Raw genomic sequence first — 20,480 nt, forward strand, 5'->3', positions numbered from 1 at the left:
CCACTCTGCTCCTCCTCCCCCTCCTTTTCCTGCAGCTCCGTCACAGATCCTCAGGTCGGAGTCGACACCTCTACCAGGAACGAGAGTGTCGGAGGAGGGGAGGAAGCGAGAGCAGGAGGCGGCTCAGGCCTTGGAACCTCCTCACCCCGACCTGGTAGCCAAACGGCGCGTCTGGGGCTGCAGAGCAGACTTCAACTTCCAGCAAGCCTCGCGGTCCCTACTTCCGGAGTCCCCCCCCCCCGGGGGCGCGCAGCCTGCTGGGAGTTGGAGTCCTGGGTCACTACGGCATCTTTCCAGGGAAATGTATTCTCTCCTGGGCTGCGAGCCCGCAAGCAGAGGTAGATCTTTCGCCTCTTACCAGCGGAACCTCCGGTTTCTCCAGGGCGTTCCGAGTCCACAGAGAGCGGGATAGTGGAGGGGAGGGACCCGGGGAGGGCTGCACCTGTGCTGGCCCTTTAAACGCGGAACGGAAGTGAGTGGGCGGGGCCCAGGGCCGCGCTATATAAAGCGGCTCGAGCGACGCGGGCTCTCCAATCTGCCATTTTCTGCTTCGGGAGCTGCGGAACGCCCGGCCCTTGTCTCCCCTTCCCTCTTTTCCTCCCCTCCCCGTCTCTGTCCTCTGCGCCCGCCCGCCTCTGAAAGACCATGGCCACCGAGCCCGCCGCGATCGCCGAGCTCGCCCCAGCCGACAAGTGAGTGGGCCAGGGGCAGGAGCGGGGCGGGGTCTGCGCGGATCCGAGCCAGGGACCAGGGTGGAGGGTGGAGGCGGCCTTCCCTCCCCTCCTTTTCCCTCTCGGCTTTTTTTCTTGGTCGCCCGCCATCTTGCCGGCGCCGCGGCGGTTTCTCCATCTTACCCGCCGGGGTCCCGGGGAGGCCGGTGAGGGGAGGGGGTGCGGGGCACGTGCACGTGCACGCGCATCCCCTCAGTCCCGTGGCCATTCCGCTCCTGGGGATTTGGCGCCAAAAGAAAGCTCCCCTCACGAGGAGCGAGGCTGCTCCGGAGGGGGCGGGGCTCTCGGCGCCTGCGCGGGCGCGTGCTACCGAAGGGGCGGAGTTTCCTGGCGTCTTGGGGCGCCTGCGCAGGCGCGTGTCGTCGAAGGGGCGGGGCTACCGGAAAGCGGGAAAACTCCCATTGTCTGTGGCGGCGGAGGGGGGAGTGAGCTGTGCGCGTGCGCGATTGGGGGCGGAGATGGGGCCGCAGCGCCCGGGTTTCGGGCCTCAGTTTCCCTTTTCCAAAAACGTGCTGGACCCGGCCCGGATGGAGCTGCGCCCGCGACCTTGCACTCGCAGTCCTATTCGTAGTTCAGGTTGCCCCCTGGGACTGGGTCCTTGGGCGTCCGAGGGAGCCGCTCCGGCCGTTCGCTGGGGGAGCTTTGCCGAAGCGCATTTCTCCTGCGGGCCAGGCTGCGCGCGCCTCGGGGTCCCGACTGTCCCCCCGCCGACCCCTCCCCGGCACGGGGTCTGTAAGGCCCCGCCTGATCTCGTGCGAGAGCAGGGTTATGACCTCGCCTTCCCCTCGCACCCCAGGTGTGTGCTTCCTCTGGCCCCTCCCTCTCCTCCCAGAAGCCCCCAGACCGGGGGCGGGGGCGGGGCTCCTGAGAAGCCTGCAGTCCCTGATTGGGGCGGGAGGGGGGCCCGGGACCTGAGACCACGGAGGAGGGGGAGGGGGCCAGGCCGGCCTTTTGTTCGGTCAGTGCCTCCAGCCGAGCTCTGCTCTGGGGCCCAGCCGGCCCGCGTGGAAGACCGAGGGGCCCTGCACCCCAAATAGGGAGGGAGGGGAGGTTGGGGCTTGCTCAGAATGTAGGCCAGCGAGGAAATGTTGGTAGTGGGAGGTGAGAAGCAGCGGTACATCAAAAGAGGGAGGAGGGAAAGGAGCAGACGCCCGGCCTGGCCTTCTGGGGGGCTGCCCGCCTCTTGCCCAAAGTAGAGCAGCCAATAACTTCCAGATAGGAAGGAACCAACAGGGAAAAATGACTTTCTGGATCTGAATCTGACTAACAGGGAACTGGAAGCTGGGGCCAAAATGTTGGAGCAGGAGATCCAACCATGGGAGCTGCTCAGGAATAAAAGCCTCCAGGATAGAGAGAATCTATTCCAATGAGAAGGGAAAACGAGACTTGTCTGAAGCATGATGCAAGGTAGAGCAGGGAAGCAAAGCCAAGTAATGAATGGAGTACACCGCACTCTAAAAATAGGAATGCTAAAGTTTAGAATGAACTGAGACCGGCCAAGGCAGCCAAGAGCAGAAAGGCCTTTTCTAGTTATATTGGAAGGAGGAGGCTCAAAGCAGGAAAGGGACCTTTGCTTGGGGGAGATGGGATGAGTGACAAGAGAAACCACTGAGCTGCTCAGGTCTTGTGTCAGCAAAAACAAAATGGAAACGATGGAATAAAAATGACTGAGGGATGTTGATAGCCAGTCAGTCCTTAGTCCTCACTGAGATGGAGGAAATTCAAGCCCCCAGTGTGAGGCGGGCCTGAAATCTCTGGCATGTATGGGACTGCTGAGCCCCCATCAGTTATGTGGGACATGGGGGAAGTAATCCAAGCTTGGAGAAGGGCAGATGTGAAGGGAGCAGTCAGGTGAACTCCAGGCACATGAATTTGGCCTGGCTTCCTGTGGAAAGTCTGGAACATATCGCTAAAGAAGATGGTTGGTGAACATTGAGAGAAGCCACCCATCTGTCTCCATCAAGCACACGTTGTGCCAGGCCGATTTCATTTCCTTTCTCAATAATCTTACTAAACTCATAGATGAAGGAAATTTTTTTTTTTTGATAAAGTCTTCTTAGACTGTTCTGGTGATGACCTGGAGAGATGGGAATTGGGTGATAATTTAATCCATTGGATGCAGAACTGTGGAGGGATGGGTGAATGGACCCCAGGTTCAGGTGGTTGTTACTGGTTCAGTGACTTGGGTCCTGGGCTATTGAACATTTTTATCAATTCCATGGATAAAGGCAAACTTGGTAGGCACAGAAAACTTGCAGGTGATACAAGAGCAGGGAAGGAGAGCTAACACAGAAAAGACAGAGTGTAGGATTCCTACAGGATCTTGACAGGCTAGAGAGAGCATTGGGCTGATCTAATTAAATGATCTTCATTAGGAGTGAATGTAAAGCCTTATTCTTGGGAGTGACAAATGAGCACAAATATGGAGGCATGAGTAGACTGGAATGGAAGCTGGAGCTGTATTAGAAGGGGCATCTTTCTGGAAGAGAGATCCTTAGTGAACCTTACCTGAAGTCTCGTGTTCAGTTCTGAGCACACCAATTTAATATCATTGATAAGTTGGAGAATATACTAAGGAAGGCAAAGACTGCGGGTAGGGGTTGAAGAGGAAAGTAACAGGCTGGGGGGGGGGGGAAATCCTCTGAATTAGATGACAGTGACAGGTGGAGTTTCCAAAGTGGCACCTCCCTTGATGCAGAGAAAGCACAAATATCTGCTGGGCTACACTTGAAAGAAAGACCTGCTTGCTGTCAAAAGACCAAAAGTTTGGATGAGATTACTTCCAACTGGCCAGGAATTATGATCATCCTTTGTCCTAGCAAATACCCGACAAGTTGGCACCTAATCTTTCAAAACTACTACATGAAATCAATTCAGATTTTGTTTTATAATCTTTGGGAACCATTTACACTTGTCAAACCTGAAAACAATTTTTTTAAGTGCAAGCCATGAGCCTCTACTTCCCTGCTTGGGCAGTGAAAAACTTAGCAAGTCCTTGGTTCTTTGTTTTAGAGGAGAGGAATCGGATGTATAATTAGAATACAAATGATGGTTGATAAAAACATTGGAGCAAGGGAGTGGCCTCAGATTTAGGAGGGTTTAGGAAAGTTGAGGATTGGATATGGGAGCATACGGCATAGTGCCTTGTAACTGTTCAGGTGTGACAGGATTGGGAGGATGAGGTGGAAGATATGCTGCACAGTGCCTTGTCAAAGAAAGATCTGAGGGCAACTTAGTGTGATTCTTGTCGCCCTTTTACAGCTGCCAGGAAACTGAAGGAAAATCCAGCTGTATTAATGGCCACAGTATCTGAGTCTGGAGGGGTGATAGTCATGGGCCCTGATCAGGCCATGGGTTGGAGGATTGTGCACACTCTGGGAGCCATTTATTCAGAAGGGTCATTAATCAGCTGAACAGTGTCCAGCAGAGGGCAGTCAGGAAGGGGAATGAAGAGGAATGCCCTGCTTGAGCCTTGGCGGCGGGGGGGGGGGGGGGGGGGGGGGGGGGGGGGGGGGGGGGGGGTGAACATTGGAGGGAACCTAAAAGGTGTGACCTTCCCCAGGCACAGGCTCTGTGGACAATCACCTGTTGGTTTCATCAGTGGTTCTCCCTCTCCTTCAGGTGTGCTTGGATTAAATGGCCACTGACTTGCCTGGTAGTTCTGAAATGCTACAGGTTTTGTACTGTAGAATCCTAAAAGGAAAGGTTTGGGGTAGGATGGAGAGGAAGAGGTAATTAAGTGATTGATGGAAGGATGAGGCCAGACCTCCCTACAGATGATGAGGCTTTTCAAGTTTGTGAGATTATGGACAAAAATGAGGTGAGCAGAGAGTCAAGTCACAAGAAGGGCAAACGAGTTTGGGGAGAAACATGGTTGCTATCAAATGTTAATATGGGAAGAGATTTGTGCAGCTGGTAGCTTGTTTAAGTGCCAGGTCCTTATATACCATTCATTTAGATCATAGGTGATACCTGGGAAGGAGGAACCTGCAGTGATTTCTAAGGAAGCATAGATGGAAAGATAGCAGAAAATAAGGGAGACTTAGCCAGGTAGGACCAACAGTGAAAGGGGCCAAGCAAGTGAAGAGATTATCACAGAGTGGTGTTGACTGGAGAAGGGGTCCAGGCAAATGAGGCCCAGAAAGCCATTGGTCACCTTTGATAGCAGTTGGAGGGGACCAGTGAGACCAGAAAACTAATTTAATATAGAGCTTGTCAGTGTTTTGTGACTGGTTAGTGTCTTAAATGCCTCAAGATCCTGCAAGCAAGAGAACCCACTGTGGTCACCCATCTGCATGCATAATCCAGTGCCTGAGCACAGGACCTTTATGAATGATCTGGGTCTTCCTTCTTTCCACCTGTTTGTTTCTCTATATGCCCCTCTCTCATCCAGAGAGTGCAGAAAAGAGAGAAGGTTCCCCTCTGAAATCTTCTTAGACTTCACTTAGCTTAGCAGCATGCTCATGGCTTATTGGGCTCATGTGCCACCATGTGTGTTTGGCCATTCCCTGTTGGCTACTACCCCAAATGCGGATATGAATATTTTGGTATATGTATATGTGGAACGTTGATTTTTCTTTAAAATGTTCATACCCTTTAACTCCAGAATTTAGTCACTTGCTTAGCATAATTCTAAATTGCTTTCCTGATTGGTTGGACCAATTCACAGCTTTGTGCATCTGTCTTTAACTTGCTGGGTATGAGGTCCATTAGGAAAGTTGTTTTTCCCTTGGAGCACAAAGGACAGAAGACTAGGGAGGGCTATCTTGATCTCATGTTATGCACTTAAATTGAAAGACTGGGAAAAGCTGTAGCTTAGAGTGAGGCAAACTGGAGACTTGATCCCATTTTATATTTAAAGCCATGCAAAAGAGACTGATTTATAGGATTAAAGGGACAGTCACAGTCCATGTTTATTCTATTTTAAATCCTGCCTCAGGCACTTAATGGGGTTGTTGAGGTTTCAATTGTGTCTGATTTTTCATGATCCTATTTGGGTTTTCATGACCCCATATGGTTTGCTGTTTCCTCCTTGTCATTGTTTTACAGTTGAGGAAACTGAGACAGAGTGAAGTGACTTGCACGGGATCACCAGCTAGTAAGTGTCTGAGGCTAGATTTGAACTCAGGTGTGCTCTGCTTTATAATGCCACTTAGCTGTCCCAGGCATTTAATAGTTTTGTGATATTGGGCAACACTGACTCTGCCATAGCCATAGTTTCCTCATCTGTACATTGGGAGTAATGGCATTTTTTTATACTAGCTGCATTGATTAAATGTGTGTAAAGTGGTTTGCAGACCTTAAAACTGCTTATTAACATTGATTAATTAGCTGTGTGACCTTGAGCAAGTTAATCAACTCCTCTTCCTCTGTTTGGCTGATTAGAGATAACACTGTATAGGAAGTTAGAGCTGGGGGGACAGGAGAGGTATTCTTGTCCAAGGCTGAGGCAATGGTGGACTTTTTCCCTGACTGGAATTAACTACTGGATTGTCTTTCACAAGCCTTAGGACTCTGCTTCTTTGAGGAGTTAATATTTTGAAGAAGAAACCTATTGATAAGACAAGAAGGAAGTTAGATTGCAGTGTGGTGGTAACCTTGTGAAAGGCACTAGCTAGCCTGGCCCAGTTCCCCCAAAGAATAACTCAGGAAAAAGCTGATTAAACAAAAAGTTGAGTAGAACCAAAGGAACCCCAATGAACTCAACCTCTGAGTCCAGAGCTCGAACCTACAAATGTTGTGGTCAGGGTATATGTGGGAAATCTGAAGCCAGAACAATCTTGTGTGTGGCTGCATCAAGAGATAAGGCCAGTGCTGTGGGCCTGGAAGGATGATTGAGAAGCCAAGAGAAACCTGGGCCCATGATGCCCTTCAAATAGGACCTGTATCAGGAGATAGGTAAGGTCTGAGGTCACAAGCATCTTTTGGTAGGTGAATATGCAAAAAGCCTGACATTAGGCAGAGGTTGCAACCCTAGTTTGGAGTGGCTAGGTGATGCCATAGAGTGTAGAGCACCAGGGGAGTTCAAATCTGGCCTCAGACACATTAGCTGCGTGACCCTGGGTAAGTCGCTTAACCCTGTTTGCCTCAGTTTCTTCGCCTGTAAAAATGAGCTGTGAAGAGAATCCCAAGAGGAAAAATCTGGAAAAGGGAAAAGTAACTCCAGTCATTGCAATTAGAACTCTAGAAGTTGTTGGAGGAACTGAAATATGAGATGAATTACAAGGTGACAGCTTGGGAAGGACAATCACCAGCTTAGACCTGAAGGTGGAAAACCTTACCCGAGTAGTATGTGGGCACAGTGAAGAAAAAAATAAAGGAATCAGACAAGGCCAGGGAACGCATATTCTGACAGGAGGTGCCGTGGGACACCTGTTGATGGAGGTGTGACCCACATGAGGGATGCTTGGAATCTGAAGGATCAGAGAGATGTTGAGGTGAAATTGGCAGCTGATCAGCCATGGGGCCAAGGGAGATCAGGACTGGAGAACAAGGCCTAGATCCTTGTTCACTTGGGGCAGCTGGAAGAAGGAGCATGCCATGGACAGAAACAGGGATGTGAGTAGGGCTGGGTTTGGGGGAAGGATACTCTTGTCTGGAGCATTGTGGGACGTGTAGGAGGATAAATAACTAATCTGCTGCTGGACTGAAGCTCTAGGGAGAAGGAAGTCCTAAGAGTGAACGTTGCTGCATGCACACAGAGTTTCCAGAGTAAACATTGATGCCTTAGAAATCAGGCCTTGACTTTGTTTTGTCTGGTCCTGAGAAAGGGGTGGAGAAAAAGTTCGTAATACAGATTGCACTTTAAAGTGTGGCTGGTAAATACTTAACCTCCCTGGCTGCCAGGAACCTCAGTGGTCACATCATGTACTCTTGCCCATAGATGAGAAGAATCTCCACTGAAATCTATTGGGCAGGCAGCTGACTAGATCTCAGAGTGGGAGGCTCCGGGACCCATTGCTCCTTGTTGTCTCTGAGGCCAAGCAGAACAAAACTGAGCCCTCCTCTACAGGCCACAGACAATTGTTGTGTGGTCCCAGAATCTTCTTCAGACCAACCCCATTTCCTTGGACTGATATTTCTATGACATGAACATCAGGCCTGGTTGCCATCCTCTGGAGACCCTCCAGCTTATCAGTGCACCTGGTAGGAAGATGTTTAAAAACATAAAACAGGATGAGCAGGAGGATCCTCTCTCCGCTCCCCAGGCTCTTTTCTGCTTCACCCTCAACCGTAAGTGAATGGATGAAAAGGCACAGAGGAGGCTCTCCTATGTTCCAGGCCAAGCCAGGGCGTGCAAGTGCAAAGTAAGGACAGTTCTGCCATTAGCTCCCATGCCAATGGGCACAATCCAGGGAAGATCGTGTCTAGTGGAGCTCCAGAGAGAGTAGATTAGATGTTGTTTGCTGTAGCTTTGGCAGGATTGATTGGATTGTGGTTGGAGGTGCTTTCACCTCTGGTGTCTTATCTTACTCTGCCCAAAGTCAGCAAGTTAAGCCCCATGTTGCGCACCAAATTGTTAGAAATGTGCTTGACACTAATAGGTATCAGGGAAATTTTATTATAGCAGAATTCAGAGGAATTGAACACTTTGGCCAAAGCAGGGCCCCCACCCTCTTTTCAGGAGGAGGGAGTATAGGACATAAGCTAGATTGGTTTTATACCGTTAATTCAGGACAGATCCTCCCATCAGAGATTGGTCCATTCTCCATTAGGTCACCATCTTCTCTACATGCCCATTATATAACCACCCTGGTATGATCCCCCTCCCAAACATGTTTTAACATAGGACCCATGATCAGAAAATGGAGGGATAATTTTATGCGGGGTGTGCCTGCTTATATACAATGAGGTTCATTAAGCAAGTGCAGTGAAGAAAAGCCTTCTCCAGGTAACTCTAGGTCATGTTCCCATGCTAGTTCCAGCTAACTGTAGATTTGGTTCCTTTTATTGAAAACTTTGTAATTTTCTGAAGACCACTTTATGTCTCCTGATTGGTTGAGTCCACCTGCAGTCCACCTTCTTATTATCTGACTTATTCTCAGTGACTTCATCAACTAATAACTTCTGTGAAAAACTTAACTTTTCCTGTCTCCACAGTGGGGTCTTAGCCAGTGAAATGGGATTTGGCATTCCACCCCTCAAGTCAAATCCAACAGCTATGCTAGCTCTCTCCTTAGGGAGACAGGATCATAGATTTGGAGCTGAAAGACCCGTAAGAGGTCCTCTAGCCCAGGAGCTCCATCCTTGCCTAGAACAACTGAGTGTCAAGGTCCTTGACCTCTTCATCTTGTTGGAAGAGAAGTGCTTTGAGGCTTGTCCACAGTGCCCTTGGGGAAAGCCCAAGTTGTGCTGCAGGGGAGGCGGAGTTGAATTGTTGGTAGATGGTGGGAAGATCTCATGGTGGCTGCCTCTCTGGGCCCCCTTTTTTCCTATAAACTTGAGGTGGTCAGAGTGTATGTGGGAATTAGCCACTACCCAGTCTAATTTTCCCTGTCTTACGTCTCTCCAGAAGGGAAGAGGAGGCCCCTGCTCCGTCCACATCTGCAGACAAAAGTGATAGGTAAGCATCAGTGATGCTGGGGTGGAAATGTGAGTGCTGCATGCCTAGCTTGCTTGTTTGGTGGGTAAGGCTTGGACATATGTTGGTGGAACCAAAGATTTGGGGGCCATTTGAGTCCCTTTTCATGAAGAACCCTTCAGAAATCTGCCTTTGTTTTTTTTGAGTTGAGCATCTGTGTTTCAGAAGCTGATTTGGGGTTGACTCTGGCTGGGGCTTCTGTTAGCACTGGTACAAGACTCCTCACTTAGCACTCCAGGGTGTGCGTTGAGCCTTGGGTTTTCTTGCTGGGCCTTTTGGCCTGGAACTATAGCAGCTTGAAAACTGGGGCATGGGTGGGAGGGAGGTTTCCAAGGGAGGTTACAGCAGTGGTGGAGTTGGCTGATTTGTCTGAAAGGAGCAGGACAGCCATCCCTCATCTGAGCTGCCCTGAGCCTGACCTAGAGTGAGGGCTCCCATTCTGTCACCCTTGGGATGAGTTTCCTTAACAATCTGGAGGGAGAGTGATGGTGTTGGATGAACTTGACCCCAAGAACCTAGAAGGATTTAATGTCCTCTGCTTATTCAGTACCCTGTAGTGTGCACTAACCACTAAGTGATGAGAGTTAAATGTCTACTCTGGAGATCAGGGTGTAGCTGGTGTTAGCCCAAAGTCTTTGAGGTAGGGGCTGATCTTTAGGGGGCATAAGACTTTTTCCCTGGAGTTGGGTGGGGATTAGTTTTGTGGTTTTATAGGAATAAGCTGGACTCCTGGCCCTTGGGGTCTTGGGCTGTGAGCCTGCCATTCTACAGTTCTGACTGGTAGTATCTGGTTTTTGTTCATCTTCGTATGGTGTGTCTACCACCCCCCAGCCTGGATGTGGATAGTGAATCTAAGAAGCTGCTGGGCTTGGGGCAGAAACATCTGGTAATGGGAGACATCCCAGCAGCTGTCAATGCATTCCAGGAAGCAGCTAGTCTCTTGTAAGTATTGATGCTTGCTTTTGGTAGGAAAGGGACACGTGTCATGAATGGCAGGTTCAAGGTCTCTTGAGCTCTGTCTTCATTGTCCCCCTCTTGTTCAGACCTTTGACTTGAGTTGCTTTTCCTGCCTCCAAGCCTTCTTCCCCATCCTGTCCTGTGCCCAGAACATTTGGACAGGGATCCTTGACTGAAGTGGGCAACTCTCCTAAGCTGTGCCTTGCCCCTTAGCACTGGGCACAAATGAGGCCCTGCCTATGTGGCATCGTCCCCAGGTCTATGCCAAGCCCCTGTCTCCCCTAGCATTCAGGGCCTTTCCTGATCCCCCCCACCCCTGGCTTGTGGGCCCAGCTGTAGCACAAGCCCTCACCCCCGCTCTGTGCTGCTGTCACAACTCCTGCCTCCTCATCGAGTTAATTTTTTGTCCTTTCTCCCTCCTGATCCTCTGCTTTTCTGATAGGACTCTGGACTGACCTGCCTGTGGCACTCACTGTTGTCCCTTCATGGCATGTATCTGTCCTTAGTGAAATGAGTAGCTGTGCCAGACACTTGCTTAGAGATGGCCATTGAAGCCAGTTTAGGGGTGCAGGGGACTCTGAGAAGTCATGGTCAGATCATTCAGTGTTAGATCCTCACCTTGGTGCAGAAAGCACTCAGCACTGACTCAGTGTATGAGGCTGAAGAAGACGAAGCAGCTCTGGCTCATACTGCAGTTCTGGCCTGTCACTGTCATTGCCATTTGAGTGCTCAGGATGTAGGCAAAGCACAGAACAGTTTTGTGGGCGAGAGAGCTTCTTATTTTTGTTTATCTTTCCTCTCTAGGGGTAAGAAGTATGGAGAGACAGCTAATGAGTGTGGAGAAGCCTTCTTTTACTATGGGAAGTCTCTTCTGGAGTTGGCAAGGTATGTCCTCCCAGGCGCAGGACCTGGGATTCGTGGAGGGTGTAGGAGCATTGACCTTCCTCTCCCAAGGTGGCATGTGGGGGTAGGAGGAGAACCCAGTTATTGGGAGGAGCGGAATTGTTGGCAAGTATTTGAGTAGGTGCTTGATAAAGGCCACACAGGAGTGCAGATGGGAGGAGAAGTACACACACCATAGGAGTGGAGAAGTGGATGTGCTTTCAGGGAAGCCTGAGAACTGGGCATATTCTCCCACTGGAATTGATGAGTCTGGCATAGAAGAGCGTCTTTCTTTAGCTCTCTGTGCAAGCTTGGTGGAAGTGGGCAGCCGTGGAGGTCAAGGACCCTTCATTAGGTGGTGAAATCAAGGCTATAAGATGCCTAGCAAGCCTTGGTTCCTTCAAGGGCTAGGAGACAGGTCAGCCCCAGGCTGTCACTTGCAGGGGGAACCCTGGAAAAGACCTTCCTGTGCCACAGCAGGCTGGCATGCTGTCTGCCACCTGCTGCTCACACCATGCTGCCTCCTGCAGAATTGCTGGGCATTTTTCATATTGTGTAAGCTAGTAAATCATCCCTCTACAACTTCATTCTGGTCAGTTGCCTAATTGTAACATTGATTGTCACAGTAGTTCGGATTTCTGTCATGCTTCAGAATTGCAAAGTGCATCCCTCACATAACGCTGAAAGAGGGCAGGCATAGTGCTTGTAGCATTTAGAGAGAAAAGCGGTGTGGTCAGAAGTACACGGGGACATCTGAGTTGGGAGCCTGTCTCTAAGGCCCCCGACGCATCACACGTGTGGTGTCTGTAATGTTGGCTCTCCCTGCAGAACTGGGAGGGCCAAGGGGCCACAGCTCTTTTCTGAAATCTTATCAGTAAATGTAATGCCATGACCTCAGTGTCCAGAGCCCACTGACCCACCTTGATAGCTTCCCTAGCAGCCCTTGCTTTTGTGCTTACTAATCCTCTTGCTCTGTCCATACTTTGCATTCTGCTTTGCTGTATTCTGAGTTCAACCCAAGGCATTGCTAGTCCTGACCTTGAGAGGAGTGAGGGGGAACCCAGCTGTTGGATCTCGGTGCTTTCTATGTTTGTTCTCCTCCTAGAATGGAGAATGGTGTGTTAGGAAATGCCCTGGATGGAGTCCCAGTGGATGAAGATGGAGAGAGAGCAGAAGATCAGTCTATGATAGAGAGTACTGATAACGTAGAGGGTATGTAGCGCTGCACGTCCCACCTCCTAGAGCCGCCATGCTGGGTTTCTTGCCTTCCCTGAAGGGTCTCTGCTGCCATGCATCCAAGGAATGCTCAAATGTTCATGGCTGATGCTTGGGGCAGGCCAGATGATCTGAACTCCCCCTTGGGAGGAAGTAAATGAATTCCTTGATAGCTGGGCCTTCTTGTTGGGAGCAGTGCCATAATCCAGAAGCTTGCCCTGATCCCTGTATTTGAACCAGCTGGGGCTCAGTAACTGTCCCAGGATAGAGGAAAGTCTTTCCCCATGTACTCACCTTGAAGACTGAGGGCTCTGGCAGGGAACATTTAGCTTTTGACCAGAACAGTATAAGAATACTAATAATAACACAGATGACCCACATTTCTGTAGCACTTAAACGTTTACAAAACTCTTCACATTTACCGCCCCATTTGAGCCTGGAATAGCTTGGCGCATCCCTGATTTGGCTCCTTGCTTAAAATCTGGCCGACTCTGTCTCAGCAGCTTAGCATGAGGGACTCCTTTTGGAAGGAGCAGCTTTGTTGGCTAGCACTGGCTTCTCTTTATTTGGGCTTAGGTTTCCAGGGGCATAATTCAATTGTAGTTCATCAGCCAGGCTGAGGGTTAAAGGGGGATTAATTGTCATTTCCATTTATATGCCTTTTATCATTAAACTGGAAGAAATGTTTATGCTTCATGTTCCTTCACCATGTAGAGGAAGCAAGGGTGGTGTTGAAAGAACAGGGCTCTGATGCCACAAAGAACCAAGAGGCAGCCCAGAAAGCCCAGGCTGAGGCTCCTGGGGTGAAGGCTGAGGCATTGGCTGCCCCCCCTGTAGGGGAAGCCTGGGGACGTCCAGTGGATGCTGAGGGGACAGGAGCTGATGTCGAGATGAAAGAGGACGAGACCCAGGCAGAAGAAGCCCCTGCAAGCCCCGAGAAGATCCCGAGCACAGCCCAGGAGCCCGAGGCAGCGTCTGCTTCGGAGGAGCTGTCCACAGGCTCAGAAGCCACAGTAGCTGCTCCCCAAGATGGAAAGCCAGAGGAAGAGAAGCCGGCCAGAGAAGAAGCAGTAGTGGAGGAAAAACAGGGCGAGGTAGTTGGAAGAGCAGAGGAAAGGTCCAAAGATGCTCCTGAAGAGCAGCCGGCTCCGGAACAGCAGGAAGCTGTAGTCAGGGTGGAAGGAGAGGCAGCAGATCGGGCAGGAGAGGGGGAGACAGAGAAGGCAGAGGAGGCAGCGTCAGTCCCAGAAGCAGCATTGGAGGCTGAAAAAGGAGAGGAGAAAGAGGGCCATGCTAAAGAGGAGCCAGCAGAGGCTTCAGCTTCAGATGAGGCTGAGGCCGGGGTGCTGAGTGAGGACGAGGCCAAGGAGCAGCCAGTAGCCACCCACACAGAGGGTCAAGACAGCCCACCCTCTGACCCAGGGAAGGTGGCTTCTGCAGAAGACCAGGCTGCCAAGGAGCTCACAGACACACAAGAGAACTCTGCTCCTGACGCAGAGCCTCCAGCACAGGCAGAGCCTGCCCAGGAGGGGCCCAAGGGACCCCCAGAAGATTCTAAGGCAGCTGGAGATGGGCCAGAGACGGGCCCTGTTGACCAGGTGGCTCTAGGAACACCCCCCGAAGAGAAAGATGAGCTGATGGAGGAAGAGGAGGGAGAAGGTAACAGGGAGGCCAGGCCTATTGCCGTGGGGGGATGAAGTGATGACCTTGACTCACTAACAGGGAAAGTCAGTCTTCCATTCAGAATTTTCCGTCTGCCTTTGGAGTAGGAGCAAGAGTAGGGTGGCCGGAGTGGGAGCTGAAGATGAGCTGAGAAGCCCACTGGAGTGGGGGAGTGGGAAGCATCAGTCTCCCTTGGCCGGCTCAAACTAATGCTTTTACTAACTGCCATCGACGCCTGCCAAGGACTGGGTGCAGTGTTAGGGCAGGGGGTGGGGGCGAGCAAAGCAGGGCCAGGCCATAGCCTCCAAGTAACCAGGCTGGCAGAGAATGCTGAATGGACGTCCACTTGCATGCCTTGGGTTATTTAAATGTTGATCATAAGGTTTATTTTAACATCTATATTAGGAAGTAGGATCAGCACAGTAGAATCCACAGATTGGGCGCACATAAGCAGGCTTGCTGTGGGCAGGGAGGGCTCTGTTCTGTGGAAGGAGTTCATTCTGAGCCATGCCCAGCTAGGCCATGATATGCAGACAGACGCTGCTGCCGCTGCCCTGTAGCAGGAGGAAGGAGGGCTCACTTGCCCCCCCATCCTCCCCAGCTTTGCTGCTGCGCTCTTTCCACCTGCTTCCCTGCTCTAGCTCACCTGCTTTAATTTGACCCTTTGTGTAACTTCTTTTTTTAATTGTTTTGTACAATCCTTAAAATTGGCAAAAGAGCAAACGGAACAGTGTACGTAGATCAAATTCATTCCTTTGGTCTCAGTGTGTTGTCATTTGAGGATTCTACTGTCTAATGGGTCGTCTAACACCAACATTAATCGTGGGTATGTTTGCATTGTTTTCTCCCCTGAACGCTGACTAGATCAGTCTCTCTCTGTCTCAGCCCCAGTCCTCTCCACCTTAGCTCCTCCAGGTCATCCAGTCTCCCCTCAGTGGTAAGGAGTAATAGGGGGAACTGGCCACTCCATTGTCTTCCCCATGATTCTTGCTCCCTTTGGCCCTTATGCCCCTACTATGCCACCCTTTTGTGATGTGCTTTCCAAGTATTCTTTGATCCTTACAACAAGGCTGCATAGTAAATACTATTGTCTCTGTTGTACAGTTGAGGAAACTGAGTCAGACAGGTGCACTGGCTTACTCCAGGGTTACATAGCTAGTAAGTGTCAAAGGCCAGATTTGAACTCAGGTCTTCCTGACTCCAGGTCCAACTCCCACTGGCTGCCTGTAGGGAAAGGGTCATGACACGCTCAGACTTTTGGGGTAGCTGAACCTCCCCCAGATTGGAAAAGGAGGTAGGGTGTCAGCAACACTGGTGGCCGGAGATCTGCCCGCTCCCTTGTCCCACCACCTCCTTCCCTTTCCTTCAGAAGCACTAGGGCTGAGGTTGCTGTGGCCAGGACCTGGTCCAAACCACCAGGATCTTTCCCTATTCCCAGAGGGTGGCTGGGAGGGCACCTTCAGACCAGTTCAAATCTAGAAAATCCAAGAAAGCCCAGTTGGCCCAGATTTCCAACCCTTTTGGAACAGATGCTGGAGTGGGTTCAGTCTGATCCATATTGGCTGACTGCACCCTAAGTAATAGAAGCTACGTTTGCCAACTAAGAGAGTGGAAAGGTGGTTCTATTGAAGCCAGCAAGGAGCCAGTCTCCCTCTGCTGTGTTAGTGGACACTGCCATCCCAGGTCACAGAATCATTGGCAGGGAGCCCTGTGCCCCTGTGCTCATACCCAAGCAAGAGTCTGAGGCCTTGGGCCTCCAGGAAAGAGGCTGCCCCTCCCTTTTCATGATTCATGGCCCCAAGATAGAAAGACAGTTGGGAACTACCAGGGTAGAGTGGAGCCTAGGGCCTGCCCCCTTAGTCTCCTGGAGTTCTGAGTTGGGGGCAGTTAGAGGTCACTCTTCACAGAATTTTCTGGAGCCTCAGCAGAGTAGTGGAGTGGTCAGGCCAGGACTGGTTGGGTCATAGAATAGAAGCATGAAAACCCAGAACATGCTGAAGAGCAGTCCTCCAATTCAGTGTGGGTGAGAGTCATTCCTCCAAGGAAACTGGACTCAAGCAGGAGAGCAGGACCTGAGGGGCACTTTCTCCTCAGCCTGTCTTCTCATGTTGAGAGTTGGGTCTCCTTAGGAGGTGAGACCATGTTAAGTGTCACAGCTGGCATTAGATATGAGGTCTGGCCCTTGAGTGTCCACTGAGAGGCCAGTGGTCATCTTGGGCCTGTCCAGACACCAGCTTTCCACTTCCACCTGATGTGCCCTTCAGGTGCTGGAGCTGCCTGTGAGCCAGCCAAACTTCAGAACAGCTCAAAGATAAATGAATGCTCTCCTTGCAGAAGGAGGTGTGGCCAGCTTCTCCTTAGCCCTGACCCCCTTACAGGATGTGCATCTTCCACTTAAAGGCAGGTTCACTTCCTGGATTGTGTCCAGTCTCCCCTGCTTCTCACCTTTATCATGATAAACTTGAAGCTCTGATGTAGCTGACACATTTCCCAAGGTTTTTGAAGAGTCTACAACTTTTGGATTTGAGGTTGTTGTTAACATTTGGTGGGGTGGAATCCCAGGGCCTCTCATTCTGGAGGGGTTTTGACTTGCAGAAACGGAAGGCTCCGAAGAGGAAGACAAGGAGAACGAGCGAGAAACAGAAGAGCCCGTGAGCGATTCCAAGATGGAAAATAAGGTGGGTTCTCCATGCATCATCCAGGTGCGTGTGTGTATGTGTATGTATGCGCGTGTGCACAGAGCCTGCCCTTTTCATGCCAGACCCTCTGCACTGAAGCACAACTTCCCTGACTCCCTCTTTGTCCTTTCAGGAAAATGAAGAGGAGGAAATTGGGAACCTGGAGCTGGCCTGGGACATGCTGGACTTGGCAAAGATCATTTTTAAGAGGTGAGCAGCCCGGCACCCCTTTGGCTCCCTCCACCACAGCTCTGCCCACATTAACAATACTGCTCTTCCCTTTTTAGGCAGGAAACAAAGGAAGCTCAGCTGAATGCAGCTCAAGCCCACCTGAAACTGGGGGAAGTGAGTGTGGAATCAGGTAACTAAGCAGCTGCTCAGGGGCTTTGAGGAGAGAGGCAGAACACTTAGGGGGCAGCCCTTGGGAATATCTGAGCAGCCAGGGCACTACCCTCAAACCCTCAGGTAGAGGCGGGCCAGGTGAAGTCACCTCGTATGCCTGGGATAGGGCAGGCTCGGTACCTGGCCTGGCTCGGTGCCTGGCCTGGCTAGCTTGGTGTACGGTGACTCTGAATCATGGTTTGAGTGTGGTGGCTCTCATCAACTTTCATGTGGTCACTTTACAGCCTCCCCGTTTGTTCTCTCCTGTTGTACAGAAAATTACAGCCAGGCCATAGAGGAGTTCCAGGCCTGCCTCACCCTCCAGCAGAACTACCTGGAGGCCCATGACCGGCTGCTAGCTGAGACCCATTACCAATTGGGCCTGGCCTATTCTTACAACAGCCAGTATGGCGAGGCTGTGTCTCAGTTCACCAAGTCTGTAGATGTCATTGAGAAGAGGCTGGGTGAGTGTGTGCCCGCCAGGACACCTCTCTGTTCTGGGCATAGGAAAGGCATTGTCTCACCAGGGGGTACGTGTGTGTCTGTCTTTGCAGCCATGCTAAATGACAGGATAAAGGCAGCTGAGATGCCCTCTGCTGAGGATGAGAAGGAGGTTGAGGAGCTGAAGGAGCTGCTCCCTGAAATTAAAGAGAAGATTGAAGATGCCAAGGAGTCCCAGAGCAGTGGGAACGTTGCTGAGCTGGCTCTGAAGGCCACCCTGGTAGGTTCATGGCAAGCAGAGCCCGAGCCTCCCCTTGGTCCACTTTGCCCCCAGGCCTGATCTCGGGCTCCTGTTATGTGCTCAGCATGTGTGCCCCGTCTGTACTTGACCTCTGCATTCGAGACCCAGGCCTGCATATGTTCCTCACAGCTTGAGGCCTCTGCAACAGCATGGCCACTGTGAACAAAGAGAGTCACAAAGTACTGGCAGGATTTGTGGGTTTGGGACTCAGACCAGGCTGAGGGAAGGGGATGTTGGCCAGTAACCCAATTCCTTGACCTTGTCTGACACGCAGCGCCCCTCTCCAGAAAGAAGCCAGGGTGCTGCATGGCCCACTGCCTCTGTTTCTCAGGCCTAGTGCTGAGCAGCTACTGGTACCAATGGGATGAGAGCAGGGCCCTCCTTTTTTTCAGGTTCAGGCTGCATCTGGTTTCACATCGAGCGGTGGGAACTCCTCAGCCTCTGGGGTAAGTCTCCAGGGGCTGTCCGGGGGGTGGCAGGGGGCTAACCCAGGTTTCACTCAGGCCTAACTCAGTCTTTGGCTTGTGACAGATCATGGCCAGAAGACCCACAGATGGTGCTGCTACAACGTCTTCCAACTGTGTAACTGACATTTCCCACTTGGTCAGAAAAAAGGTCAGTTTCTCCTACCTTGATGGCACAAGTGGGGGCCACCCCCAGCATCCTCCAAGAGTGTTCCAGGCCAGTGGGGTGGTTATGTTCTGTGGTGGGAGTTGCCTGGTTGTTTGTGGGGAGACAGTGTTCTCTTGCCCTTTGGTGAGAGCTGGGAGAAGACCTGTTCTTGGTCGGGATCCTGGGAGACCCAATGTAACCCTTAATAAGCGGAGCTTTACTTGGTGTCTGTCCCATCTTTCTGGTCCCCACTGAGGTCTCCAAGATGCTCCGTTGTCCTGAAATCTGTGCCTTGGGGTCCTGGTGGCAGAGTAGAAGGGATGCTTTGATTTTCTTAACTCAAAGCCAGTTGGGAGCCATGGGTGCTGAAGTTTTCACACTTTTGTCTTTCAGAGGAAACCCGAAGAAGAGAGTCCCCAGAAAGAAGCTGAGGCCAAGAAACCAAAGCAAGAGCCAGCTGTCAATGGTGGTGGTGGGGATGGCGATGGGGGTGGGGATGCTCCTACCACTCAGAATGAGGCTACAGAAAACATGGAGGCAGAGGTAAGTTGGCATCAATGGGAACAGAATCTGCTGGGGCAGGAGTCGGGGCACCTCTCATTCCCTCCCTATTCCCTGTGCTAGAAGTAAGGCTTTGGGCCATGCCCAGCAGATGGGAAGGGGTGGCTTCTCCATCCTCTAGTCACTCCAGGAGAGGACCAAGGTGTTCACTCACGCCCTCCCCTCTGTGTCATAGGCTGAGAACCAGACAGCAGCTGAGCCTGGAGCTGCCACCGTACAAAGCACCGCGTGAACCTCCCTGAGGGAGGCGGGAGGACCCTTCTCTCGAAGGACGATGCTTTTGTATATAATGTATTTTTTCACTTTTGGGGACTCTTTTTGTATAACTTCAATAAAGATTGTACGCAAAGATTGAAGCGTGGATGGTTTATCTTAATGGTGACCCTGCCTTCATGCACCACCATTTTTCCTGTGGCTAGTCCAAGGTAGCACTTGCCTCCTGATGGATTTGGGCTGCCTCCACCCCTATCCCCAGCTCCTTTTTAGGGGGCTTTTCTTCCTTGTTTCTCAGCCTTGCCTTTGTTTGGGGCGTTTGGTTCTACAAATGATCTCAGGTTTTCTGTCTTGGGCCATGTTGTCTACCTGGCCTCACCTGAAGGCCTGCGTGGCCTCTCAAAGAAATACAGGAAAGCAGGGGAGTCACCAACTAGGTCTTTGGAAGAACTGGAGAAAGTGGAGACCTCCATGGGAGACAACCAGGCTCTTCCCTTATGGCACCCATCTTGGCTTAGCAGGAGTCTAAAGTTTGGTGGGAGGGAGTGACCTCTCTGTAACGAAGCACTGACCTTGTCTCCATGCTTCTGGAAAGAGGCTTAAAGTGACTGGGCAGTGAAGTGACGCCATCATGCAGAGCACCAGGCCTGGAGTCAGAACAACCTGAGTTGTGATATGGCCTCAGACTGTTGCTACCTGTGTGACCCTGGGCAAGTCACTTCACCATTTGCTTCAGTTTCCTCATCTTTAAAATGAACTGGAGAAAGGAATGGGAAACCACTCCAGTATCTTTGCCAAGAAATCCCCAAGTTGGGTCATGGAGAGTTGGACACATATTGACAAGTCTTTTGTGGGTCTCGTACTTGGTAAAAGATGAGTCAATGGAAGCATGTATGTTGGTGAGTTAGTAAAGGAACATTGGATGCTGACTCTACCAGGCCCCGGGGTTTGTGGAGATGAGCATGAAATGTTTCCTGGCCTCCAAGACTAATGCACAAATGATAAATGGAGGGGGTTATAGGGTAGTGCACATGTAATCACAGCCTTGTCTGGAAAGAGGGCACTTGATTTCTTACCCAAGTGTTTTGGAAGACTCGGCTGCCAGCTGATGTATGGAGGGGTGGGCTGGGGTCTCCGTGTTGAGCATGCCCCCTTCCCTGACCAGGTTGAGGACATAGATATTGAGTGGTACATGTAAGAGATGTCACGGTTCAGACCCAAGGCCAGATTACTGCTCCCTACCCATGAGCAGGTTCCCTGGGGGT

General features: G+C 51.1%; 1 protein-coding gene across 2 annotated transcripts; it reads left to right on the top strand.

Moving 5' to 3' along the window:
* Positions 1–266: 266 nt before the first annotated feature.
* On the top strand, positions 267–19,351 carry NASP (nuclear autoantigenic sperm protein). 2 transcript variants are annotated; one of them, XM_072649259.1, is made up of 15 exons: positions 267–692; positions 9,244–9,294; positions 10,144–10,254; positions 11,074–11,154; positions 12,257–12,363; positions 13,081–14,025; positions 16,624–16,706; positions 16,840–16,916; positions 16,994–17,067; positions 17,363–17,551; positions 17,642–17,808; positions 18,222–18,275; positions 18,361–18,444; positions 18,835–18,984; positions 19,178–19,351. In XM_072649259.1, the coding sequence occupies exons 1-15, from the start codon at positions 646–648 to the stop codon at positions 19,232–19,234; spliced, it is 2,277 nt and encodes a 758-aa protein (XP_072505360.1). In that variant the 5' UTR covers positions 267–645; the 3' UTR covers positions 19,235–19,351. The 2 variants fall into 2 exon arrangements, with proteins under 2 accessions (XP_072505360.1, XP_072505361.1); XM_072649260.1 differs by lacking the exon at positions 13,081–14,025 and having other exon boundaries at positions 306–692.
* Positions 19,352–20,480: the final 1,129 nt, after the last annotated feature.

Source organism: Notamacropus eugenii, chromosome 2 (genome assembly GCF_028372415.1).
Source record: "Notamacropus eugenii isolate mMacEug1 chromosome 2, mMacEug1.pri_v2, whole genome shotgun sequence".
NCBI classification, from domain to species: Eukaryota; Metazoa; Chordata; class Mammalia; order Diprotodontia; family Macropodidae; genus Notamacropus; species Notamacropus eugenii.

Excerpts from the sequence above, each read along its gene's own strand:
- NASP (XM_072649259.1), top strand. The coding sequence starts at position 646 with ATGGCCACCGAGCCCGCCGCGATCGCCGAGCTCGCCCCAGCCGACAA. Across the intron at positions 17,552-17,641 it reads TGTCATTGAGAAGAGGCTGG|CCATGCTAAATGACAGGATA; the intron begins GTGAGTGTGTGC and ends CTGTCTTTGCAG. Across the intron at positions 18,445-18,834 it reads CCCACTTGGTCAGAAAAAAG|AGGAAACCCGAAGAAGAGAG; the intron begins GTCAGTTTCTCC and ends TTTGTCTTTCAG.